This window comes from Neophocaena asiaeorientalis, unplaced genomic scaffold (assembly GCF_003031525.2).
Source record: "Neophocaena asiaeorientalis asiaeorientalis breed wild unplaced genomic scaffold, Neophocaena_asiaeorientalis_V1.1 scaffold78, whole genome shotgun sequence".
Classification (NCBI taxonomy): domain Eukaryota; kingdom Metazoa; phylum Chordata; class Mammalia; order Artiodactyla; family Phocoenidae; genus Neophocaena; species Neophocaena asiaeorientalis.
Window position 1 is genome coordinate 19,168,098 of NW_020175018.1, and position 26,910 is coordinate 19,195,007.

The 26,910-nt window shown below is 59.9% G+C and overlaps 1 protein-coding gene across 2 annotated transcripts; it reads right to left on the minus strand.

Annotated features, from left to right (window-relative positions):
* Positions 1–303: 303 nt before the first annotated feature.
* On the minus strand, positions 304–26,165 carry SNAPC4 (small nuclear RNA activating complex polypeptide 4). 2 transcript variants are annotated; one of them, XM_024762401.1, is made up of 23 exons: positions 26,010–26,165; positions 25,724–25,866; positions 24,785–24,831; positions 23,320–23,487; positions 23,067–23,192; positions 22,486–22,564; positions 21,959–22,040; positions 20,893–20,997; positions 20,733–20,805; positions 20,369–20,533; positions 17,232–17,379; positions 16,988–17,094; positions 16,780–16,874; positions 14,658–14,752; positions 10,316–10,395; positions 9,548–10,003; positions 8,120–8,363; positions 7,604–7,674; positions 6,960–7,064; positions 6,221–6,248; positions 3,586–5,201; positions 2,311–2,441; positions 1,295–1,432 (listed from the first exon to the last, which is right to left on the minus strand). In XM_024762401.1, exons 2-22 carry the CDS (start codon positions 25,851–25,853, stop codon positions 2,319–2,321), a joined length of 4,143 nt encoding a protein of 1,380 aa, XP_024618169.1. In that variant the 5' UTR covers positions 25,854–25,866; positions 26,010–26,165; the 3' UTR covers positions 1,295–1,432; positions 2,311–2,318. The 2 variants fall into 2 exon arrangements, with proteins under 2 accessions (XP_024618168.1, XP_024618169.1); XM_024762400.1 differs by lacking the exon at positions 2,311–2,441 and having other exon boundaries at positions 304–1,432.
* Positions 26,166–26,910: the final 745 nt, after the last annotated feature.

Below are 26,910 nucleotides of genomic sequence, written 5' to 3' on the forward strand. Positions count from 1 at the left end.
CAGTAGGCTAAACCCCGGGAATCCTGGCACCACCAGGCGCTGCCGAGTGGCCGGGCCTCCCCGCAGGCCTCCAGGAGGCCCGAGGTCACCCTCCAGGCACGACCCTCCAGGCGTGGGCAGGCCCCCAGCCCCCTGGGGGAGCCGTGTTCTGGGGATCCTGCCCCCGCCTGGAGGGTCTGGGGGGGGAAGTCCTGGTACAGGAGTGGCAGGAGCTGCGGCTCTGCGCACCCAGCAGGCAGAGGGCCGGTGCCGGGCCCTCCGTGACCCAGCGTTTCCCGTTTCATGACATGAGGCTAAGGAAGGAGTCTTCCTCATGGTGTCTTTATGAATTAAATAATAACAACGCTATGTTCTCTGACCATGTCAGAATCAAGCTAGAAATCGGTAACAGGAGGACATCTGGAAAATCACTAGGTGTCTGGGAATTAAATAACCATCATCTTAAATAACCCACAGGCCAGAGGAGATCACAAGGAAACCTGGAACTGGTGAGTCCAGTACCAGAGGCACAAAGTGAAACACACACACACCCACGTGGCGAGTCAGCCTGTGGCTGTGTGACATGACGTGTGGTGTCTGGGTGCGGGCAAAGGGGAGACGGGTGATCCCAAGTGACTGCTGTCTGGGGGAGCAGGACACACTCGTCCCATTTCTCTGTGTTGGAAAATTTCCCTAATAAGGTGAAAGCAAAGGGGAGCAGCGTGCAAGAACAAAGCTCCAGGAAAGCCAGTGTCTCGGAGGTGTAACCGAACCCCCACACCCGAGCTCCTTTAGGCCGGAGGGACGGAGAGGCCGCGGGGATTCGGTCTCCTGCCAAAGAAATGCCCGCACAGGATAAAAAGGGCACTGGCCCAGGGCTGCTGTGGGGGCTGTGGGTACTCAGGCTGCCACTGGTTCTGGGGACCCGCCTGTGTCGGCCTGTGTGGTCTGGATGGCAGAAGTGGGCCTGCCCCATGCCTGTGGCGGCACCCGGGTGGGCGCTGGGCTGCCCTTCCGCTTGGAGCAGCCCCCCAGCCTGAAGGCCAGAGCCACAAGTGTTTCTCGTGAGATGGGTAACCCTCTGTTTCTCCCCCTCCACAGGCCCCTAGAGGCCAAGCGTGCAGGGGCTCCGTGGACCCCAGGGCCCAGCTGGCGCACTCCCCACACATCCAGGGGTGGCCCAGTCCCTCTGCACACCGCCCAGTACCTCAGGACGAGACCACCAAAAGCACGTGGCTTGCTTTTAATTAAGAAACAGGACATTTCTTCATTCCTCCCGATATCATGGTTTGCACTCGGGGACCAGCCGAGCCCATCACGACGCGGCCACTGTCGGCAGAGCCCTTCTGCCGCGGGCTGGGTGCCGGCCTCCCGGGGTGGGCAGGCTCGCTGGGTCCAGCACGAGCCCCACCTCCTGTCGGCAGCAGCAGTGGCTGTCCGGCCCTGGGAAGTCCTGGAACACAAGATCACCCTGATGGCAGGGGTCCTGACCCCAGCCGGACCCCGCGGATGGGAACGCAGAGGGACAGCACTCTGCCTCGTGGGGCAGGGGGTGCTGGAGTGAGGCCTCGCTGCGGTCCACGGAGCGGGCCGTGCGGAGGACTGGCCCTGGAGCCTGAGTGGGTTCTAAGTAGGCCCACCCCAGGCATCCCCTCTGCGGTCCCCCACCCCCCCAGAGCTCCTGCTCCGGCTCTAGCCATCCAGCCCAGGACCCAGAACCTCCCACAGTGCAGCCCGCGCTGTGCTGGAGAACCCAGCTCCTGCCTCTGCGACATCCCCCGCCCCCCGACCCGGGTCTCGGCGTGTGAAAACCGACCATGCTGGGCCTATTTGGTGCCTGCTGTCTGGGCACTGGGGACCCTATGCTTGCCCTACGGGCTCATGTTCCGGGGAAGACAACAGACACATACACGGATGGACCACGTCAGGTGTCAGGGAGGGGCGAGTGCCACGAGGACAGATGGGCACTGGGACAGCGATGCCACCTTAGGACGGTTGGGGAGGGCATCTCTGAGGAGCTGACCACCGAGCAGAGACCCAGATAGAGAGGTGACAAGCCTTGCAGACAGACGGGGAGAAGAGCCCCAAGCAGAGAGGACATAAGTGCCAAGGCCCCAAGGCACACGTGGGCCGGCAGGAGGGAAGCAGCAGAGGCTGGGGTGTGGAACCCAGTGGGAGAGGGGAGAGTGAGGGAGGGGAGGGCCTCCGAGACCCGGCCCGCAGTGGCCTGGATATACCACACCCCACCCCGCGTGATACCAACAGGCTGAGCTGAGCTCCTGAGGCCCCGTGTGCCCAGCGCAAAGCTGAGGGAGGGCCCGGGTCCCTCACCCTGCCGCTCACTCCAGCCTCCTCCGCTTCCGGGCATGCCGGGCGTGCCGTGTCTGGAGCACGTCAAGCTCATCGAGACCGTCCGGGCAGGAGGGGGCAGAGGCCTGTCCGGGGTGTGGCGATCCCTGAAACTAAGTCCAGGCGGAGAACAAGAGTGACTCTCCAGCCAGGATGGGCAGGGGATGGGCTGGCGGCAAGGGACAGGTAGCTCCTTGGACTTGTCCCCGCTGAGATGGGACAGGAGCTGCTGCCTTCCTGGGGTCACACGCGGGCTCTGGCTTTCCGCTGACCCCTCTCTCACTCGGGGGCTCCAATCCCCTCTGAGCAGCCCCCCTAGAGCCAGCCACCTATGCCACGGTTCCCCCAAACTGGGCTGGCCGGGCAGGGATGGAGGACCACGGAAGGCTGCGCACACTGCGGGGGACAGCGAGCCTTTTGCCCTCAACACCTATTTAGGGCCCAGCAGTGTTTTGCCTTTGCTTCAGTCCAGAAGCCCCCCCGGACTCCTAAGGCCGTGCTCCTGGGAAGGAGGGGGGCCGGGCCGGGCCGCGGGCAGGTGGGACTGGCACAGCTCAGCGACAACCCCGCCTCCCCGGCCCTGGCAGCGCATAAGGGTGGCCCCAGGCTCCACCAGGCCAGCAGCAAGGCCACCCTGCGTGAAGGCAAGGGACTGCTTCTGGGGATTCTCTGGGGGGTCACCACCTGCTCGCCGGATACCACCTGCCAGGGACCTCGGGGCCCTCCCTGTCCTGAGGCGACCCGGCTCTCCCGCTCAGCCCAGGCAACAGGGACTAGGGGCTCAATGAGTGCACGGGTCAGGGGACACCTTCACACGTGTGTGTGGCGGGTTTCTTGTCAGGTAACAGTTACGGTGGTTTTGCTTCCACAACTCAGAGACCTCTGGACGTGGACGTGCTGGAGTCGGCAACTGGACAGACCCCCACAAAGTGCAGGCGCACAGAGAGCCCCCCAGGGGTGTGCGTGTGTCAGCATATGCACGCGCGAGGGCCATGGAGACTCCTGTGGACGAGGCCTGGGTGGCGGGACCCCCATGCCGGCAGTGAGGTTCCTGCCGCCGGAGTCCGCGTGCGTGGGGTGCACGGAGCGGCCTCTTCCTCCGCAGAAACCAGCCGCTGGCCCCGCTGCCGTGACCTCCCCTTGCTCCCACCCCCAGTGCTCAGGGCGAGGGCCGACACCCATAGGGGGTGAGGCGCCCCGGGGGATGCGGACGGGCATGGGGAAGGGGGCGAGGGCTCCACACCTGCAACCACCTACCTGAGCAGGCATGGCGGCCGCCTGCGGACCGCTGGCTGGGTCCCCCGGCTGCCCGGCCACAAGCTCTGGCTGACCCGGGTTGCTGTCATCACTGTCGCTCTCGGGGCTGGACCTCATGGCTACTGACAGGGTGGTGGGCACGCCGCGGGGGGACAGGGTGGCCAGGAGCGCGGGGAGGGCGAAGGTCGCCAGGAAGCGCACCCGCAGCAGCAGGTAGGCCGGGCTGTCCCGGAGCTGCTCGCGCACGCGCCCCAGCGAGGCCTGCAGGGCTCCGGCTGCCCCACTGGGCACCAGGGAGGCGGCTCTGTGCTCCAAGGCCTTCTTGCGGAGCAGGAGGCCAGACAGTGTCCGCAGGCTGCACAGCGTGGGAGGCTGGTAGGACAGCCTGTTGCCCAGGGGGGGCACACGCACCCCCCGCTGCCCCCTCAGCCACTCCCGCACAGCTGCCTCGCCCTCCTGGGAGAGGAGGCACAAGTCCAGGGCCCTCTTCTCAGGCCTGCGCCAGGGCGGGGGTGGCCCCTCCAGGCCCGAAGGCCTCCTGGGCTCCCCTGGCCCTGAGGTGGTCCCTGGGGGCTCCGCTTCAGAGTCGCCAGCCAGGGGCGTAGCCTGGGAGGACGTCCTGGGTACAGACGTCTCTCCAGGGGAGCGTCCTCCAGGGCCATGGGCCATGTCCACCTCCGCAGGGCTCTGGGATGTGGGATGCGCCGGAAGGGTCAAGAGCTCTGTCCTGGAGGCAGGGTCTGATTCTGTGTCCGTGTTGGTTGGGGGCTGCCAAGGGCGGCCCTGCCCAGGGAGCCTGGGGCCCTGGCCTGCCTGAGTCGCAGTTGGGGAGGGCAGCAGAGTCACCGATAGCCCTTGAGGCTCAGGAGTCCCTGCTGGCCTCGGAAGGCCCACCATCGCCTGCACAGGCACAGAGAGCAGCCCCTGGGCTGTGAGCACCCAGGTGACAGGCAGAGGGGTGCTGGCTGCCGTGTGTGTGCCCAAAGCTGGTGTCAGGCTGAGGGGCTGGACAGGCAGCTGAATAGGGCTGGGCGCTGCAGTGAGAAAGGGTGGTGCCTCGGGCACGCCCTGCTTCCGGGACGTGGCAGGGGCCTGAGACTGTCCGAGACTGCTTGGCCGGCAGCTCACAGGGACCTGGCCGGGGCCCAGACCTGGGACCCTGGAGGCAGCAGGGGCAGCCGGGGCCTTCGAGGCTCCTGTGGAGGCCGGAGCGAGGGCAAAGGCTTGCAATGTCAGGGGTCTCTCCTTCGCGGCTGAGCCCCAAGAGCCTAACGCACTTGAAGCGGCCGCCACAGGGCCCCCAGGCCCAGAGAGCACGGCACCGGAGACTGGGGGGCCTTGGGGGGCCAGCGGCTGGAAGACCATAGGAGAGGAGACCAGCACCTGGGGCAGGAGGACCGCACGGCCCTGGGCAGCCTTCCTGGCTCGGGCCTCCCGCAGCCGCTTCTCCCGAAGCAGCTCAGACACGGTTTTGGGCTTGGGCCGGGGTCCGGACGGAGCCGGCAGGGGTGCCTGCGGCGTGGACTCCACGTGGCAGGCCTGCGGCCCTCCGCTCCCCGTGTGGCAGGTGCTCTTCTTCGCAGCTCCTTGGGCCAGTACACTCTGGAGGAGGCAGCCTGCAGGGAGGACAGGACACTGACTGATGAGCTCCCGAGATAGGACACATCCCAGGGGAAGGGCCCTCACAGTGGGCAGCTGCTGGGCCTGGCATCTGGGCCGAGAGGGGCACGTCAGCCTGGCCGCTCATCCCCAGACCTCCCCTTGCACGGCACCCCGAGCCGCCATGCTCCTGCCCCAACCAGGGCGGGCCCGGGAGGAAGGCCAGCCCACGACGGCCCTGCGCATCAGCCCTACATCTCAAACACCTTCCAAACAAAGACTACTGGCTACACTGCCCTCCTCCCTGCACGTCACCTCTCAGGACCCCAGACCCTCGCCCGATTCTGCCGGTGTGGGCAGACTGATGGCCACAAGCAGGAGAGGCCCGTACCAGATGCTGCCCCACCAGCCCCACCAGCCAGGCCTCCTCCCTGAGGTGGTATTCAAACGGACCCACCACAGGACGTCCCTGGTGGCGCAGAGGTTAAGGATCCGCCTGCCAATGCAGGGGACACGGGTTCGAGCCCTGGTCCAGGAGGATCCCAAGTGCAGCGGAGCAGCTAAGCCCATGCGCCACAACTACTGAGCCTGCGCCCTAGAGCCTGCGAGCCACAACTACTGAGCCCGCAAGCTACAACTACTGAAGCCCAGAGCAGCTAAGCCCATGCGCCACAACTACTGAGCCTGTGCTCTAGAGCCCACGAGCCACAACTACTGAGCCCACGTGCCACAACTCCTGAAGCCCACGCGCCTAGAGCCCATGCTCCGCAACAAGAGAAGCCACCGCGATGAGAAGCCCGTGCACTGCAAGGAAGAGCAGCCCCTGCTCACTGCAAATACAGAAAGACCGTGCACAGCAACAAAGACCCCACACAGCCAAAAATAAATAATAAATTAATTGAAAAAAAAAAAAACCATCAAAGAAACAAAAACGGACCCACCACGAGGCACTGAAATCCAAAACCTGTAACAGGTCTGGCCCTTTCCCCAGTAAACACAAACCACCCAGATAAAGGGAGAGGCAGATGGGCAGTACCTGGGGTGTTCTGGGCACTTGAGGGTACCTGGAGAAGAAACCAGAGTCAGCGCTTCAGGAAAGTTCCCAAGGGCCCAGACCCACTTCTCCACCCCGACCAAGACCACCACCAGCCTGTCACCCCGCCCCCAATGTGACTCCACCCAAAGGTACCCTTGGGAGAGCTCATCTCGGCGAGGTCAGGGCTGTGTGGGCTTTGCAGGGAGAGGCAGGGGACCTGGCTGTCTAGGCAGGAGGGCACGGGGCTCCGTGGCCTGGATGGGCCACCACAGGACCGCATCCGGTCCTCCGACCAGCAGCGCTATGCCGTCATTTCCTCCCGAGGCGGCTGGGCCCAGGGGCACGGCCCCCAGCTGCAAGACTCAAGGATCTGGCCACCGGCAAGCGGGGCCGGTGCCCAGGGCAGCGGGCGCCCAGTGGCCCCCGCGCTCCACCCGGGGGAGGTACGGCCAGGCGGGAGGAGCACACACTGTGCAACCAGGCGGCCTGAGCGCCAGCGCAGGCCCTGCAGCTCCTGAACTCGCCTCAAAGCCCCTCCGGGCCCCGGGCACCCCCGGAAGACGGGCAGACGCCTCCCCGGAGTGTCTCGGGCTGTCCCCGGCCTGCGGGGACCCGGAAATGCCTCTCTCCCCAGCTGGACAGGCACCAGCTGTCCCGGGCAAGCTGTGCCGCTGGGACGGGAGGGAAGGGTGGCGGGAACCAGGGAAGCCCGTGCCTGGCCCTCACCCTCACTCCTCACCTGCAGGAGTGGCGAGTCCTGGGCACCAGCCTGGAGCAGGGTGGGCGGCCGGGCCTTCCTCTCCCGAACGACCTCCATGCAGCCAGCTGTGTCGATCTGGAACAACTGAGGGACGTGGACACACACCACCACGTGACAGGAGGCCTTCCTGCCCATCCTGAGGCCCCCCGCCCCCTGCAGGGCCAAGGCCACGAGGGTGTCTGTGGAGGGACTCAGGCCAGCGCTGACCGCAGCTGCTCTCGTGGAGCAGACCTAACGCCCCAGAGGCCTGGGCTGGGCCTGCACAGCCCCTTGAGGCTGTGGCCACGTGGCTCAGGCCCTAGCCAGGACTCGGGTTCTCCAGGCCGCCTCAGTGCCGCCACCTTCCTGCCCTGACCCAGCCCCTCGGGACGGCCAGGCCCCTCTTCCCCTCAGCGCCCAGCCCCTCCCACACAGGGTTTAGCTGACGGCGGCAGGGACACCGCCCCATGGCTGCCCCTTCCACGCTGAGTCGAACGCTGAGAAGTGTAGGCCACGGAAGAGCCATTTTTAAGGATCCACAACTTTAAAAAGCTGGACTTTAAGTGAATCCACCACAAACTTCAAAGCTCCACCAAAAACGCAACGCACAAGAGAAAAAAAGGTGTGCGTCGGTGGCTTCTTACCTGAATGAAGAGGGTGAACACCGGGGTGCTGGCCAGGTGGGCGCCCTGTAGCTGCCTCCTGATGCCGTCAGCTGAAGGGGACAAGGGCACATGTGCAGAGGGGCCCAGAGAACCCACACCCAGCTGCCGCCGCGTTCAACCAGAAAGAAGAGCGAGGACCTTGCTGGCAGGCTGGCACACACTCCTGAGCCCCGAGAGTCCCGCCTCCCCGCTAGACAATGTGACCCACACGCGGGCACCGACGCACTCAGAATCCCGAGAAGATGCTCCCGCTTAGGCCTGAGTGTCTGGTCACTTCCTGAACCGGCCACCCGGTGCTAAGCAGAACGGGAGAGGCAAAACCAAACACCCCCCGAGGTCGACACTGGGCGGACGGTACCCTCCCCCGTCCCCCTCCCCGGCAGGGCAGCTGCGACGTCCATGTGCCTGCAGGTCCCCTCCAGCCCCCCTCCCCGACCGACTCTACCCCTGGGCCCCACGGGAGGCTCCCAAAGGGAAGGGGCCCCCGGGCAGTACCTCGACTGTGCGCCACGGCGGGCCTCCGGGGGGTGCGTGGCAGGATGACCTTGCCCACCCATGGGCTCACGGCCGTCAGAAGCTGGTGCTCAAGGAGCCTCCTCTGCAGGGCGTGTCCCTGGCGCCGCTGCCCGGTCCTGTGCCACAGCGGCCGCACGCAGAGCCTGGCACTGCCACTGCCACCACCGCCACCAGGGGTGGGCCCCGGGGCGGCGCTGCGCAGGCGCGGCTGCCTCAGCTCCTTCTGTGGGGAGAGAAAGGCCCCTGGGGCTCCTGGCCAGGCTCCGCTGCAGGGCAGCCACGCGCCTACCCTCACCATCCTCCACTCCTGCTGGGTGCCGGAGCAGGGTGCGGATGGGAGACGAGACGGGTGGTGGGCATCGGGGTGGTCTTGGTGGCCTGGGGCGCCATCTCCAGGGGCCCCGAGTGGACGTCCCCACCCTGACAGACTACAGGAGGCTGCTGCTTCTGGGCGCACGCACGGCTCCCAGCCCAGACCCCAAAGCGTCCCGCACCCGCGCCCTGGGCCGCTGGGAAACACTCTTTGGAGTGTGGTGACCTCAGAGGAGGGCAGGGGGGTCCCTAAGGCCTGGCTCCAAGAAGCTGCCCAGCTCGGCCACACCTAGGACTAAGAGAGTCCCCGTTCCTCCGGGCAGCTCCCTGAGCTGATGACACAACGTGCCTGAGACAAACCCTGGGGCTTAAGGCCCTGCAGTCACAGACTCAAGGAGAGACGATCCCACGTGGCACGGGGGCCGTGGCGTCCACTGTCCCTGGTGTCAGAGAGTGGGCTTCCAACCGCGCCCAGCACAAAACAGCTGCCCCAACGTGGACGCCACCCAAACGTGGCCAGAGCTGTGTCTGGGCCCAGGGCCTCAACACATCCATGGACACGCCCACATGTGACCGGCTGAGTCAGACCGGAGCAGACGGACAGTGGGACCCTCCACAGGGGCCTCCTTGGAAGCAGGGTGACCGAAGGCACAACTCCTCCTCGCTGAGCCCACCTCCCGCCCCACGGCTCGGGGCAGCACCCACCCTGTCCCTGCAGCTCTCCCACGGAGCTTTGAAAGCAAGCAAGCTGGGGGATTTCCGGGCGGTCCAGTGGTTAGGACTCAGCGCTTTCACTGCCGGGGCCCGGGTTCAATCCTTGGTTGGGGAACTAAGATCCCACAGCTGTGCGGTGTGGCCAAAAAAAAAAGCAAGCAACAAGGTGGGGGAAATGGAGGGCCGACCTCAGGAAGCAAGCTTCTGCCTGGGCAGCTCTCCGGAACGAGTGGACGGGTCAGGAGTGCACACTGCAACGTGCAGGGAGGAGGCGTCTGCTCCCACACCCAGGGCACAGCTGCGTGAGCCCAGGCCATCCCCATCCCTGAGCGCAGCCTCGCTGGCCCCAAGCAGGAGAGCTCCCACCCGCCCATGGCCTACCTGGCGCGCGGGCCCCGTGGAGCTCGAGGGGCGAGCATCCGTCGAGCACGGGCATCTGATGCCTCTCAGGCTGGTGCTCTGGGTCCCGGAGGCGGCCCGCGCCTGGCCTGCCGGCTCTGCTGGGGCTGAGGCCGTGGTGCAAGCTTCCCAGTGGCCACCCTGAGCCGGGTCGGAGCCCTCAGGAGGGCGGGGGCAGGCACCACAGGGTCCTGGCCAGCTCCCGGGCCCCCCTCCCCACAGCTCCCTGGCGCTCTGCCGGGCAGGAACCCACAGGTCCACGTCAGGCACCACGTGCTGTGTTGGCAGCAGCGCCTGGCCACCCGTCAGGGCCCCTAGCGCTGCCTCTGGCTCCGAGTCCCCGCTGTCCCCGCTGCTGGCGGTGCTGCTGTCCCCGCTGCTGGAGCTCCACCGCACCTTGCGAGGGGGCCGCCGCCCCCGCCTGCGCCGCTGCCGCTTCTGTAGGGGGGGAGGGCTACTTAGAGGTCCCAGCCCCCCGGGGCCCAGCGATGGGGGACAGTGGGCAGGCGGGCCAGGCCTCTGGGGAGAGGCCTCGAGTAGGTGCGCCTCCAGGGGGCCAAGGGGGCCGGGCGTGCTGGGTGCAGGCGCCCTCCCGCTGCTCTGAGGACGGAGGCCGAGCTCCCTCTGCCCTCGGCCGCCTGGAAGGAGAGACGCCACGGCCGGAAAGCAGAGGCCCCCATCCTCGCCCGCCAGCCGCCCTCCCCTCATCCTGCCTGCGGTGGCGCCAGCCCGCGGGGGCCGGGGCCTCACCCTGACCAGCATTTTCCACTTGCTCAGGCACTGGGAGCCCGTCCGATGGGGTAGCTCAGAGGCGATTCTCGCCCAGCGACCTACAAGAGCGAAACAACACGGAAGTTACTCTTACGAACAGGTTTGGACAACACGAGCTTAGCAGCTTGGAGAAGAGGGCTCCTCTCCGCCGTACGCTGGCGGCCCCTCTAGTGGACCCGCACTGTGTTCCGTCAGAACCCTCGTGCTGCTCCCACACCCGAGTGGCTCCGTGAGAAGATGGGTATCTGACTCTCAACGGATAGCCAGCCCGAGGGGAGTTCTGGCAAACGCACAACCGTGAGAAAAAAGTCACCCATGTTTACGTGAAACGGCCCTTGAATATCTGCTATTCCAGGCTTCTAAACCAGACGTTTCAAATTTTTTGGTGTTTTCTGCCAGACAGTGCTGGTGGGGCATTGCTTCTACGGGGCAGTCTGACTGCGTGGGACAGAACCCTCGAACCTGGCAACGCTACATCTAAGGATTTCCTCTAAGGAGATATTAACAAATATAAGCAAACATTGAGCCACTGAACCCTCAGCTCGTTCCACCCCCGTAACAGAAAATGAGAAGCAACTTAAACGTCCAATAACAGAAAAGTGTTAGAATAACCTGTCTACTGTTATCCAAGGAAATATATCACGATTACTGAAAATAATGCTAGGACGCAGAACGTGTACAGACGTAGAGAAACATTAGTAACAGATAACATAACGACACATCATAAAGCAAAAAACAGCTGCTCAATTAAAAGTGGAATGACTCAACTTAAATAAGCTGGCTCTTCCTAGGAAAGCCACCTGCACAGGGAAGTACCCGGCAAGTGCATGCCAGCAGATGGCGGCCACCTCTGGAGACAGGAAATGAGTTACGTTCCTTTCCTTCTTTTCATACATCTCTGCTTCTAAATTTCCTATAATGAACATGAATTAGTTTGTAAAATGAAAAAACCACCACCACCTGCTGAGATGATGAAAAATGGGGCAGAACGGGAATTCCCTGCTGGTCCAGTGGTTGGGGCTCTGCGCTCTCACACCGAGGTGCGGTCTTTGGTCGGGAAACTAATATCCCACAAGCTGCATGGCGTGGCCAAAATATTTTAAAAAAAGGGGCAGAAGAGCTGATGACCAGGGAGGCAGCCAGGGATGAGAGCAAACCACAGGCCTCCAGTGGTATCTGCAAAACTCCACCATGAACTCAAAGCTGTGAGAAGCCCTCGGACAGCAAATGCATCAAGAACGCACCAGAGATGCCAAGACAACAGAGCAGGGAGACCCTGAGCTGACCTGCCGCGGACACACCAGAAGGACAACTACTCACAGGGTTAGCGCACGTGAGAACGGCCTGGAGGCTAACGAGATATTTTCCACAATCGAAGGCACAAAGAAGAAACCAAATTGAGACGGGGAGGAGGGGTAGAGATGCAGGGCAGTCAGAATGCACACCTCCGGGTCAGCAGCCCACAAACGGGAGGAACATCACCATCACAGAAGTCTTTCTCCAGGAGCGTAGGGTCTGAGCCCCACACTGGGCTCCCAATCCTGGGGGGTCCTGCACCAGGAAGACGAGCCCCTAGAATATTTGGGTTTGAAAGCCAGCAGGGTATACGCTTGGGAGAGCCAGAGGGCTATGGGACACAGAGACTCAGCTCTTTTTTTTTTTTTTGCGGTACATGGGCCTCTCACTGTTGTGGCCTCTCCCGTTGCGGAGCACAGGCTCCGGACGCGCAGGCTCGGCGGCCATGGCTTACGGGTCCAGCCGCTCTGCGATATGTGGGATCTTCCCGGACCGGGGCACGAACCCGTGTCCCCTGCATCGGCCGGCGGACTCTCAACCACTGCGCCACCAGGGAAGCCCAAGAGACTCCGCTTTTAAAGGGTGCACTCAGAATCTTACGTGAGACAGCGGTTTGCAAGGAGCCTGGGTCAGATGTGCTTGCCGATGGTGGAGAGCCTCCCAGAGAGGCAGGAGGTAAATGGAGCTCCCCCTGGGGATGGAGACGCTGGTGGCAGCCATTTTGGGGAGCCAGGTCCACTGCAGTAACACCAGTGCTGGTGGGCGCCATTCTGGAATCCTCCCTCTAGCCTATTAGCTCTGGGGACATGGCCCCACCCGCCAGAAGCCCTGCCCTGCTCCAAGCACCGCTCCCCCAACCCGGATGTGCAGCCAACCACGCAGGAAGCCTACCCTGCCCTGCGGCAGGCCCACAGCCATTGTACCAGGGCCGGCCCTGCCGACCAGCACCACAGTAGTTGACCCTGACACAACAGAAGGGCCCACAAAGCCCATGTAGGGGCACCCCTAGAACACAGAGCTCTGGTGACCAGAGAAGACTGCACTGCTGGGCCCATAGAATGTCTCCTACATACGGCCACTTCTCCAAGATTGGCAAACCTAACTGACCTAACACACAGAAACAGATAGAGAGAATTAAGCAAAATGAAATTGACAGTAACCTGATAGTAGTAGAGGACTTTTAACATCCCACTCACATCAATGGACAGAAAAAAAAATCAGTAAGGAAGCACTGGCCTTAAATGACACGTGAGACCAGGTGGAATTAATAGATATATACAGAACATGTCACCCCCAAGCAGGATACACATTCTTCTCAAGTGCACATGGAACATTCTCCAGCATAGACCACGTACTAGGCCACAGACAAGTCTCGATAAATTTAAGAGTAAAATCATATCGAGCATCTTTGCTGACCACAATAGCATGAGACTAGAAATCAACTACAAGAGGGACTTCCCTGGTGGTCCAGTGGCTAAGACTCCATGCTCCCAATGCAGGGGGCTGGGGTTCCATCCCTGGTCAGGGAACTAGATCCCACATACACGTCGCGACTAAGAGCTCGCGTGCTGCAACTAAACATTCCGCGTGCTGCAACTAAAAAGGATCCTGCATGTCACAACTAAAAAGATCCTGCATGCTGCAACTTAGACCCAGCACAGCCAAAGTAAATAAATAAATACTACAAAAAAAAAAAAAGAAAGAAATCAACTACAAGAAAAAAACTTCAAAAACACAAACATGTGGAAGCTAAACAATCTGCCACTAAACAACCAAAGGGTCACCGAAGAAATCAAAGAGGAAATAAATACCTGGAAACAAATGAAGATGGAAACACAAAGATCCATAATCTATGGGATGCAGCAAAAGCAGTCCTACGAGGGAAGTTTATACCAATACAAGCCTATGTCAGGAAACAAGAAAAACCTCACGTAAAAAATCTAACTTTACACCTAGAGGAACCAGAAAATGAAGAACAAAGCTCAAAGTTAGTAGAAGGAAGAAAATAATAAAGATTAGAGTGGAAATCAATGAAACAAAGATTAAAAAAATAACAGAAAACAGTCAATGAAAGTTAAGTGCTGGTTCTTTGAAAAGATAAACGAAATTGGGAAACCTTTAGCCAGACTCATCAAGAAAAAGAGGGGGCCCAAATCCATAAAGTCAGAAATGGAAAGGAGAAGTTACAACCGACACCACAGAAATATAAAGGATCATGTAAGATTATTACAAAAAATTATACACCAAAAAACTAGACAATCCAGAAGAAATGGATAAACGCCTAGAAAAGCACACTCACCTAAGAATGAGTCAGGAAAAAATAGACAGTATGAATAGACTGATTACCAGTAATAAAATTGAATCAGTAAAGAAACAAAAAATAGAACAAAACTCTCAACAAACAAAAGTCCAGGACCAGATGGCTTCACAGGTGAATTCTCCCAAACATTTAAAAAGAGCTAACACCCACATGTTCACAGCAGCGCTATTTACAACAGCCAATATACGGAAGCAACCTAAGTGTCTATCGATAGATGAATGGACAGACAAGTATAATGAAAATGTAGTGTCTATACATACAATGCAACACTGCTCGGCCACGAAAGGAAAAAACAGAAATCTTGCTATTGGCAACAACACGGATGGACCTAGAGGGTGTTAGGTCAAGTGGAATGAGTCAGAGGAAGTGTGACTGCACTTGTGCAGGGGGTCTAACACACAAAACAGACAGACTGCCAGGCCCGCAGATGCAGAGAACAAATGGGTGGTTGCCAGAGGGGAGGGGGGAGGGGGGAGGACAAACAGGTGAAGGGGATTAGGGAGTAGAAATCTCCAGCTACCAAATAAATAAGCCAGGGGGCGCTCTACACAGCAGAAGAAACACGGTCAATAACGTTATACCAACTTTGTACGGGGACAGATGATTACTAGACTCACTACAATCACTCCCTGACACACGCAAATGTTAAAATCACTATGGAGCACGTGTGAAACTAAAAAACCAAAACAAAAAATGAGAACTTACCGACGCCGTATTTTTCTATTAATTCAATTAACTTTTCCTCTTCTTTGGAATTCCATCGTCCCTTTTTCAAGCCAAAATGTAACCTTCTGAGATACCTGAAAGCAACATAAAAACAAAGGGACGTTTTAGAAGCCAAGATGGCCTCCTGCTGCCGCCCTGGCATCTGCAGTGGTTTCTAAGCTATGACACCCAGGGCACAGGCAAACTGGACTTCAGCGAGATAAGAAACTTGTGTGCTTCAAAGGTCACCATCAAGAAAGTGAAAAGACAACCCACAGACTGGGACAGGGTATTTGCAAATCACGGATCTGCTAAGAGACTTGTATCTGGAATACATAAAGAACCCTTATAACTCAATTTTAAAAATGGGCAAAGGACAGAAATAGGTGTCTCTTCAGAGAAGACACACAAATGGCCAAACACAGGAGAGCCACTCAACACCATCAGTCTTCAGGAAACGCAAACCAAAATCACAGGGAGATGCCACTTCACTCCCACTAGGATGGCTCGAACCACAGGTGGTAAGTGTTAGTGAGGATGCAGAAGACTGGGAGCCTCCTACACTGCCGGTGGGAATGGAAAAGGGTACAGCCACTCTGGAGAATAGTCATTCCTCGAAAGTTAAGCAGAATCACCATGGGACCTAACAATTCCACTCTTGGCTGTAGCTGAGAGAAACGAGTATGTATATCCACACAAACGCTTGTACACAAACGTTCACGTTTCCACGGTGCACCCATGCTGTAACACCTTGCCCCTCATTTCTAAGGCTGAATCGCATTCTAGTGTCCACGCATTAGAAGCGCATTTCATTCATCCGCTCATCTGCTGACGGACACTCGGGTTGTTTCCACCTTTTGGTTGCTGTGAAGAGTGCTGCCACGAACACGGGCGTACAGATTTCTGTTTGAGCCCCTGATTTCAATTCTTTTGGGCACTGGGTGGAATTGCTAGATAATGCAGTACTTCTCGGTCTATCTTTCTGAGGAATCTCCATACTGTTTTCCCAAGTGGCTGCACCATTTTACACGTTTTATGATCCCACCAGCAGTGCACAAGGGTTCTAATTTTTCCACATCCTCTCCAACACTTGTTATTTCCTATCATCTATAAACATTCACCGTCCTTAGGTGTGTGAGGTGGTATCTGGCTGTGGTTTTGGCTTGTATTTCTATAATGACTAATCGTGTTGGCATTTTTTCATGTGCTTAATGGCCATTTGCAAGTCTTCTTTCGAGAAACGTCTATTCAAGTCCTTTGCCCACTTTTTAAAAAATAAATTTATTTATTTATTTATTGGCTGCATTGGGTCATTGTTGCTGCACACGGGCTTTCTCTAGTTGCGGCGAGCGGGGGCTACTCTTTGTTGTGGTGTGTGGGCTTCTCACTGCGGTGGCTTCTCTTTGTTGCGGAGCACGGACTCTAGGCGCGTGGGCTTCAGCAGTTGTGGCTCGCGGGCTCTAGAGCGCAGGCTCAGTAGTTGTGGCGCACGGGCTTAGTTGCTCCGCGGCATGTGGGATCTTCCCGGACCAGGGCTCGAACCCGTGTCCCCTGCACTGGCAGGCGGATTCTTAACCACTGCGCCACCAGGGAAGCCCCCTCTGCCCACTCTTGAACTGCTGGTTTTTGGTAGGGAACAGCGTTTCTTTGTGGGGCGACCAAAACGTTCTAGAATTGACTGTGATGATGGCTGCACAGCTCTATAAACACAACGAAACCCGCAGAACTGTACACTTTGAATGAACGGATTATATGTGAATTACAGAATAAAGCTGTTAAAAAGAAAAAAAAAAAAAAAGCGAGCCAAGAGAAGGACGAAGCTGAAGCTGCCCGCCAGGAACCCTGCCACCAGAGATCTGGGAGAGGAATTCAGTCACAGGGCTCAGGGAACCTGCCAACCAGGGATCTCAAAGGATGTCCAGCTGAGCCTGTACACAAGCCTGGTCCCAAAAGGAAGCCACCCTGCTTCCTGAGCAGGTGAGCCCCGGTACGTCTAGGCCCCAAGGCCACGGCCTCCTCCGCCACCAGCAGATGACCCCGGGCCAGTGTCCCAGCCCGGCCCGCGGCCCCCACGGAAGCAACCCCAGCAAGGCCTTCCCTTGCCCAGCGCTGTCCGACTCACCGATCTCGGCACTGGGCATCGCTCCTACCTGGCACCTCTTCCCGGATTTTAAACCAACCCTGCTCCCCGTACTTGGCAACCGCCCGAAGCAACTTCTGCAGAGAGAGGAGCACACCAACGGTCCCTCTGCTGCCACAGTCACGACCTCCCCAGGCCCAGTTCAGTTTTAACCTCCAGGCTCCAGCTCCCCTGGGTCCTGCAAGCGTACCGCGTCCTCCTCTGGGGCCCAGAGACCCTTCTTCAGGCTGGGGTCCAGGCTCTTGGTCCAGCGGTAGATGAGCTGCATGGAGTCCCTCCCCTCCATGTAGTAGACGACTGGGGACAGAGGGGCTCGGTGGGTGCCACGCTTCCCGGCCGCCCGGGACGACATGACCCCCACTCCGCCCCGCCAGCTCACGCAGCTGTGACTAGGGCACGGCCGGGGCCTCCGCCCTCCCGGGCGTGGGACTCACTCCTCCGGTAGGGGATGTGGCTGCCGACGCGCATCTCCTGCACAAGCTGGCTGAGCACGCGGTCCTCCTCCTCCGTCCACTCCTTGCGCTTCAGGGCCGGGCTGTGCTGCTGGTATGTCTGCAGGCACTGGAAGGCGCTGCGGCCGGTCTGCCGGGGCCAAAGCACAGAGCGGGGCGGGGGGGGGCGGTTACTGGCACTCGCCACGCACGGGGGATGCCCAACTGCGAGCCAAGGCTGCACTCCTGCAGGCCCCTGGGGGACAGCGGAGAGGAGAGTGCGCCCGACAGAAGGCTCGGGCCCACTAAAGAGGGTCCCCAACACTGGCTACGAAAGCAAGTACGTCCACAAGCCGTCAAAGCTCCCCGTTTATGTGACACCAAAACCACACTGTGAACTCAAATTCCCAACAGAGGCCTCAGATCAGCCAAGTCTACGCGCGAAGGTTTCCTGCAAGGCGTGTGCTGGCACCGGGGCGCGGGCCCTGGAGCCCCGAGGCGGTCTCTGCGAAGCCTCCATCAGGGGTGGCCGAGCGTCGCCCGTGCAGGGGGCTGGGGGTTGGGGTTCTGGACAGTCCCTGGTGTGGCATCTGTGTCCGGGACACCCTCGCAAGAAGAGCTCCAAGGCGACGGGCCCCCGGCTTCCACCAGAGTTCCAGCCGAGCACACAGCCCCCAGTCCCCGCCGCGAACACTTTTGCCCAAATCTGCCCCCTCGCTCATCTCCTACGGGGAAGGGGTTTTCCAAGAGCCAATTAAGGCGGTGTGAACTGTCTTCTTTCCCAGAGCAAGCTCTCTGGTTACAGAGCACAGGCTGGGCAGCCTCCTGCAGTCCGTTTAGTTGAGGTGTGCAGGTGGTGAGGCCTTTGGAGACGCGACACGAAAAGCACGACCCACTGAAGAAAGAACTCGTAAGCTGGACGTCATTAAAGTTATAAACTTCTGCTCGACGAAAGACGATGTCAAGGGAATTAGAAGACAAGCCACAGACCGGGAGAAAATGTTTGCAAAAGACACATCTGACAAGGACTGATATCGGAAACACACAAGGCACTCTTAAAACTCAACAATCAGAAAATGAACTACCTGAATGATAAACGGACCGAGAGACACGTCACCAGAGACGATACACGGGTAGCGAGCAAGCATGTGAGGAGAAGCACCACGTCGTGGGTCACCAGGGAAATGAGAATTAAGGTGAGGTCCCACTACGTCCCTGTCAGAACGGGCAAGGTGTGGACCCCTGACAACACCAGATGCTGGTGGGGGTGTGGAGCCGCAGGAACCCTTGTCCGTGGCTGGTGGGGACGCAGGTGGTGCAGCCATGTTGGCAGACAGCGTGGCGGTTGCTTACAAAGCTAAACGTCATGATCCGGCAATCGTGCTCCTTGGTATTTACCCAAAGGAGGTGAAAACTTCTGTCCACCCAAAAACCTGCACATGGACGCTTACAGCAGTTTTATTCATAACTGACAAGTCCTGGAAGCACCCAAGATGCCCTTCAGCAGGCGAATGAAAAACTCTGGTCCATCCAGACAATGCAATATTATTCAGCGTGAACAAGAAATGAGCCACCAAGCCGTGAAAAGACACAGAGGAATCTTAAATGCATGTCCATAAGTAAGAGAAGCCAATCTGAAAAGGCCACATGTTGCGTGATTACAAACACATGACATTCTGGAAAAGGCAAAACCATTGAAACGGTAAACTGAACGGTGGTTGCCAGGGGGTAGGGGAGGAAGGGTGCATAGGTGGAGCACGGAGGACTCGTAGGGCAGTGAAACCCTCCTGTACTAGACAATAATGGTGGGTACGTGTCATTGTACTTCCGTTGAAACCCACAGAATGTGCAAACCCCAACGTAAACCGTGGGGGATCACGACACGTCAATGTAGATCTGTCCTTGGTAAAAAAAACGTGCCACCTGGTGAGTGACGTTCATGACAGGGGAGGCTGTGCACATGCGGAGGCAAAGGTGCACGAAAGACCTCTGTACCGTCCTCCCCATGTTGCTGTGAACCTTAAGCAGCTCTAAAAAACGGTCTGGGGATTCCCTGGCGGTCCAGCGGTTAGGGCTCCACGCTTTCACTGCAAGGGGCACAGGTTCAATCCCTGGTCGGGGAACTAAGATCCCGCAAGCCGCACGGTGCGGCTAAGATACACAAAAAAAGTCTTGAAAAAGAAAAACACTAAGGAACTAAAGACATAAAGGGAATTCTCTGGCAGTCCAGTGGTTAGGACTCAACACGTAGAATGATTCTTCTAAAGCCTCATTTACCAAGCAAATAAAAGCTAGTGCACCAAGTCGCACAGCTGCTAAACGTACACAGCAAAGCTGTGAGCGACACGAGGACAAATCGACTTTTTAACAGTTATGTGAGGCTCCATCCGAGCTCCGTCGATACAGTTCTTTCAGAGAGCAAAATTCAATAACATAGTAAGCTCCATTTAATAGGCTTATACGGAAACCCAGACTCGCAGGGCGGAGGGCACGCTTTTGCTTCTGAGTGGCTTTGGTCTGCTGCAATCACGTGCTTGGCCACAAAAGTGAGACATTTCAAAGATGGAGATGTTTACCCCACTGCATTCTCAGGTCATAAAATTCAAACCAAAGAATAACAAAAGGGATTCCAACACACCTCAGTAACTAAAAATGAAAAAACACATTCCTACATAAGCTAAGACCCAAAGAGGGCATGAAAACTGAAATCATAGCCACTCCAAATCCGATACAAAGGAGACACTCCATACCAAGCTGTTCTCAGAAAAGCAGGCCTTAAATGCCTCCATCGCTAAAGACAGAGGTGAGAGAACTCGGTTCTCGCCTTAGGAAATGAGAAAGGTAACAGAACCCAAAAGAAACCAGGAAAAGGTTCTTCTCAAACCACCAAAACAACTAGAGAGAGACAGGCGGGAACTCGGGGAGGGAAGGCATTTGGACGGAGCTCAAAGGCTGGTCTGGGACGTGGGTGGAAGCCACGTGAGCTCTCAGAGAAGCAGCGGGGTCTGAGGAGCCTCCGAACTCCGCCTGGGGACGCGTGGAGGGGGCACCCTCCCCCAGGGCCACAGCCTCGAAAGCGTCAGGAGGGAAACCTCCGACAGCTCCAGGGGACAGCCCCGCCCCCGCCCTCCGGCCCTCACCCCCAGCTCGTCGGCGATCCTCTGCCAGTGCAGGTGGCCGTGCGCGGCCGCGATGGCCTGCAGCTGGCCCAGCTCGTGCGCGCTCCACTCCTGCTTGTTGATGGCCGGGTGCTCGAGGTTCTGCCAGAAGCTGCGAATCTCCTGTGCGCCGCGGCTGCCCTCGAACTGCAGGCAGAGGGGCATGTGTGCGGGGCTCGGGGGGCCGAGACGCGCCAGCAGGGAGAGCCCCGGAAACCACCCCGCGCCGTGGACGCGCACCTGACCGGAGAGGGTCACGGCGGGTCTGGCGGCCACGCGGGTCTCGGCCTCGCTGCCCGGTGCCGACCCCCACCCCAGCTCCCGGGACGGAGCCGCCCCAACTCACGCTGACGTTGGAGATCTTCTCCCAGTCGTGGTCGTCCAGCCTGTTCCCCAGCAGGGACTCCTCGGGCAGCTGACTGGAGGAAGGGGCCAGGGCACGGGGTCACGCCGGGCTGCCCTCGGCTCGCCCCGCGTGACACCCTCCCCGGCAGGACCCCACTCACTTGATGTCCCGCACCTCCTTCTCAGCCTCCCTGGCCTGCTTCTCCAGGATCTGCCTCTCCGCCTCGCTCGTGCTGCTGCTCTGTTTCTGCTGCAAATACTCGAGCCTGAGGAGCAGGAAGAGGCACCGAGGTTACCGACGGCGCTGCTGTGCCCCGCGGGGGCACATGGGGGTCTCCGGGGCTAGCTCGGCCTTTCCACAGATCCGGGACACACCCCGAAGAGCCGGTCACCCCGACCCCGTACCCCACCACGCAGCACAGCGACGGGAAGCACAGACTCGGCGCGGGGTCCAAAGGCGAACCCCGCTGAAGCAGACGAGCCGCGCACTCTCTGTAAGCTGCCCTGGCCCTAGCGCCCGCAAAGAAAGCAGCGGCCCTCCCGCTGGGTGTCACGACGGTCATGCTGGCGGCCAATGTGGCAATGCTGATGTGGGTGACACAACACTACCGGCGCCCCACGTCCCAGAGCTTGTGTCCACGCTCCCAGCCCTGCGCCCCGCACACAGTGAGGCCCTCCAGACATCCTGACCCTCACGCCCAGCACTGAGGCCGGAGCTGCAGTTACCACTACAGGAAATAACCGTTTCCAGAACAGGCCGAGCAGAAAACCCAGCTCTCCGACAGCCCAAGGAGCGACCCAACTGTCACCACAACAGATCCTGACCCACACATCAAGCCGCGAGGCAGTGGGCAGCCCCTGGGACCCCTGGCCTGAGCCTAGGTGCTGTGACGTGGTCACGAGACACCATGCTATCAGCACACGTGGGTGCACGTCTTGCAAATGGTCCTCACTTCCAGGGATGGAAACTGAGGCCCAGGCCAGAGAGAGCACCCAGGTCACATGACTTACATGGCCACCAGGACTGCCCCAGCCTCACGTGCCACCCTAGACGCCCGGCTGCCCTACAGGGGAGAAAGTTCAGGAGCAGTGCCACTCCCACTGCAGCGGAGCGACCCCAGCAGAGCAAGGGGCACGGCTGACGGGGCCTCTGGCCATTGTGAGCCGCCAGCCTGGACCGGCCCCGCCGGGGGCAGGCGGCTTCCCATTCCCCGCCTTCAGACTTACTTGAGTAACTTGGGCTGGAGCAGACGCTGCAGGCGGTCGCTCACCACTGACTTTCTGAGCAGGACCTTTTCCCAGGTCTTCCCTGCGAAGAAAGGAGAAGGATGTGCTTGTGCCGTCCCCAGGACGCGTGTGCCTCGGTCAGACCCCCTCAGCGACCCTTGTGCCCTGTGCAGGCCCGCGGAGAGTAAGCGAAGGTGCCGGCAGGCGCCCCGGGACTCTCCCCAGCGTGCACCCCCCAACCCAACCCCCGGGCAGGGCCCCCAGGGCTGTGAGCGCAGGAACGTGGCGGGAGTGACCAGAGACCGAGCCCAGGGTGGGCGGCTGGGCCTGCCCCTCATGACAGTGTCACCGCAAGGACCCCACCCGGCACGGGAAGAGCAGGGCTTCGAGTGACCAGGCCCAGGGGTCAAGGCCCCGAGGAGCCTGGCGGCCCACGCCTGTGCGGAGGCCTGGGAACAGGCAGGGTGGGGTGAAGGCCCCTCGAGCCCAAGCCGGGCAGGTGCTGAGGTTTGGGCCTGGGCTCTCACACTTGGTCACCAGGAGCTCCTCGAAACCCTTGATGCCCTGGGCGGCCCTCTCCCGCGTGTCTTCGTTGGCAGGAGGTCCCTGTCGGAGAGTGTCCTGTTATGATGTGGATGGAACCCAACTGTGCTCCCCGCCGGGACTCGGGACCCCATTCCCCAGCTTCTCGTGTGAGGCCAGGCCCCGGACGCCCGGCCCTAGAGCGCTGCCTTGAGAACGGCTCTGGACACCACCCGGTGGCACACGGTGAGCTCAGTGACTCCACGAGTGCTGACGAGGGGGGCGGGACTGCCACCAACCACGGGGACACCTCTGCTGCTAGGACTCCACGCTCCTGCCCACGCGCCACATCGCCAGGAAACGCCCCGGGGGCTTCTCTGTGCAGCGAGGTCAGCTGCCACCTTCCAGGGGAGGAGACCTGGACTTTCACCCCTGAACCCGGCAGTTTTAATTTAGGGAACACTCTCCTGAAGAATCCGAGGGAAGCCACGACGCCCACAGAGACCACAGAGGCTGTGGGGACGGGAGCCCCTTCCCACAGAGCCTGCCCACCCTCCCCGACGAGAGCAGAGCCTGTACCACTCACCACTCCAGTGACCTTGTCCTTGAAGTAGGGCTTCATGAAGTGCCCCATATACAGACTCGAGGGCAGGGTCCTGCTGTCCTTCACCCTGGAGCCCTTGCACCCCACCAGTTCCCACATAACTTCCTCCTGTGGCAGACACAAGGGGCCACCTGTGGGCCAGGCAGCAGTGCCTCCCCTTGGAGAGGAGGGGACCCAGAGCCCTCGTCCTGGGAGGCCTGGCTGCAGGGCTTCTTGGGGCCAGACCCTGTCCTACCTGCTGCTCCCGGTTCCGGGCCAGCAGCAGGCTGACCTCTGCCAGCTTCTCCCGGATGACCTCCTGGTAGACCATGTTCAGCTGCAGGCAGGTCTCTGGGTCTTCAGGGAGTGCCTTCTCCCTGGGGTCATCCTCATCATTGCTGGCTTCCCCCCACCTTTCTCCTTCCTGGTGACAAGCGGAAAACTGCAGGTAAGGGAACACTCCCGCACCCTCCGGGCCCCAGTGGAGCTACATTCTGGCCGCTGGGCTGGCGTGAGACCACCCTGACAGGGGACCACACAGCGCACAGACACGTTTACTAGTTTTAAGACAGTTCAATTTATGTGTAATTTCTGGGCTTCCCTGGCAGCACAGTGGATAAGAACCTGCCTGCCAACTCAAGGGACGAGGGTTCGATCCCTGGTCCGGGAAGATCCCACATGCCACAGAGCAATGAAGCCCGTACGCCACAACTACTGAGCCTGTGCTCTAGAGCTTGCGAGCCACAACTACCGAGCCCGTGTGCCACAACTACTGAAGCCCGCACACCTAGAGCCCGTACTCTGCAACAAGAGCAGCCACCGCAACGAGAAGCCCGCACACCGCAACGAAGAGTAGCCCCCGCTCGCCACAACTAGAGAAAGCCCGTGCACAGCGACAAAGACCCAACGCGGCCAAAAATAAATTAAAAAAATTAAAATTAAAGAAAAAAAAGTACTATCTAAGAATAAGTTTCAGGTGGCGAAATGTAATGAAATAAGCAGTTTTCACTTCCTACGATAAAAACTTCTGTAAAACTTGGACTTTGTAAGAGGCTCACTGGCAGCCGCGGTGAGCGGGAACAGGGGCCACTGCGGCGTTGCAAGACTAAAAACAGAGCCAGCCCCGATGTCTATCTCGAGGCGACGAGTCTCAAAACCACAGAACTACCGTAAATCCTCATCAGAAGGACCACCCAGCTACTAAAAACAGGAAGCAATTCTGTTTCTATTGACTTGATGAAAATAACAAAAAGCCAACTGTAAAAATTTTCCAAACTAACGTAAAATTACAACATAAGCAAAAAACAGTTAAAAACCGGCACCACCTTTGTGCTTTACTTGCCAGGCGCTGTTCCAGGCCTGGTACGTGTGCACTGACTGGTGCTGTGAGTGCCCCCATGGCACAGACTGGGAAACTGAGGCAGAGAGGTGAATACGGGGCAGGACCCAGGCAGCCCGCTCAGCCTCCTGCGTGTCAGGTCACATCCCCTGACGTCAGTGGAGCCAACAGGAGCTCAGAGGAAGCAAGAGGTGTGAACGCCCGGCTGTTAAGAGCGGTCTATCCAGGGGCAACCTTACTTCCGATGATACTTCGGGGTGTTTCCTTTTTACTAACACACACGTTACCTTAAAGATGCAGAAAAACCAAGACGAGTTCAGGACACCCCCCTCCCCGGACCCCCTGGCAGGGTGGTGTGCCTGCCTCAGCGGCCAGAAGTTACCAAGGGCAGTGGGCCAGCGGCGTCCGAGTCCTCGTCGGGCAGCGAATCTGCAGGAGCGCAAGCACACGTGTCAGTTAACCACGACGGAGACGGCGGCCGGTGATGGGCCGCCACAGGCGCCGAGGAGACCGACGGCCAGCACGGCACGCGGCGCATCTCCCAGGCAGACAAGAGAGGGGCGGAGGCCGGGGAGGTCCGGAGGGTGGGACCTGTGCTGCGTGGACCTGCCCCTCCCCGCCCGTGCCCAGTGGCCGAGCACTGCCCATCGACTGTGCGAAGCGGGCACTAGGCCTAGGGCAGGGTCAGCCAGAGAGGCACGCAGGGACCATGACGGCGGGGACAACCAGGGCAGGCTTCACAGGAGACAGCTCTGCCCTGGGGGAAGTGAAGCCACTTAGAGGAGGGGACAGGACAGGCACAGAGGCCCCGATGCCAAGTGAGGGAAGGCCCTGGTGTAGCTGGGAACCGTGAGAGGCTCGGTCTCAGAGCTGCAGCTGGGCCTGAGCGGGCTGAGCAGGCCAGGGCCCTGGACGGCTCAGCCACCGCAGGCAGGCCTCCAGCCAGAGCTGCGGGGAGGGACACTCAGGGCCCAGGAAAGCACGCGGAGTGGACAGAACAAGAGCCCCGGCAGCAGGGCCCTCGGACAGAGGGCAGCTGCCTGAGCCCAGGGAAGAGATCTATGGGGTCTCAGCGGTGGTGACTGTTCAAGCACGGGGGCGAGCCTAGCCCTGGAACCTTCCGACTGCTGAGGAGGGCAACACGGCCCCTCTTCCCAGGACAGCCAGCTGCACCACGGGGCAGGGTGCTCGCACACAGCCAGCGGGGCCAGGGGCTGACGAGGCGGGGTGGTAACACACTGTCCAGCAGCACGGCACACTGCGGCCGACCGGAGCCCGAGGGCAGACACGGCCTCTCTGACCAAGGAGCGCAGACACTGACCTGCATCAGGACCCGAGTCGAGACTTGACTCCGAGACGTCCACGTTGACACTCGAAGAGCCGGGATCCAGAATCCTCTCCAACTCCCTGATCTCCTTCGATATTCTGACTCTTTCAGCATCTATATCCATGACGTCTGCCCACCTGCAAAATACGTTACGCTATAAGCCAAGGGGGTGCAGGAATCCCACCGGCCCTCAGACGCGCAGCCCTGCAGGGGATTGACCAAAGCAAGCACCGGGCGAGAGGCCGGGCCCGGGGAGCCCTGGGACCGACCTGACACCCACCTGTGCCCCGTGAACTCCCGCTTTTGCTCTGTCAGCCGCCCCGAGGCTGCGACCAGCACAGGGGGGGAGAGTGATGGACACCAAAACAGTCCAACTGCCACGAAGCCACGAGTGAGCTGGCCACCCAGTGCGTTAAAAGGAGGGCGTGGTGGCGAAGTCACTAGAAGACAAGAGTGAGGCCCATGGACCCTAGGTGCAGCCGCTTGCCCACGGCACAGACCTGGACACACAGGGTACTGGGCAAGCGAGCACCGAAATACACGCTGACCAGGTGGCAGGGCTCAAAGCCCTGGGAGGAAGCCCCCTGGGCCTGCTGTAGGGCCTGCTGTAGGGCCTGCTGTAGCCCCAGCATCTAGCACAGCACCTGGCCTTCGGGGCTGTCTGACACTGAACAAACCCTTGCCGAAGAAACAGGGACCTCTTTTCTTAGGAACAAGGATGTGGAAAGTCTAAAAAGGGGTCGAAGGTGGGAGAATAAGTGGGCGGCAGGGGAAACGCCAGGGGAACAGAAGCACAGACCCAGGAGCCCAAACCACTCAGGAGCTGCCTCCTCCCGCCCGTGCAAGGCCTCTCCCCGCTGCAGGCGACGGGGGCCTCCACTGCGACAAACAGGGCCGCCGCCAATCAGAGCGTCCCCAGCTCGCGCAGCAGCACAAAGCTGAAATGCAAAGTGTTTATAACCCAGCTCGGCTTGAAGCCAGCCGGTCTGCAGAACCGACAGCAGCTCCGGCTGGGCGCGGGGCCGCTACCTCCTCGGGCAGCGGGAAGGAGGCCTCCAGGACGGCGGCGCGGTCCCGGCCCAGGGGCCCCCGCGCGTCGGGGCGCCCCGCACGCTCTGATCCCGACGGCGCCCGCTGGGCCCCGGTGATGATAAGCCCCGCGGCGGACCCCGCCGACCCCC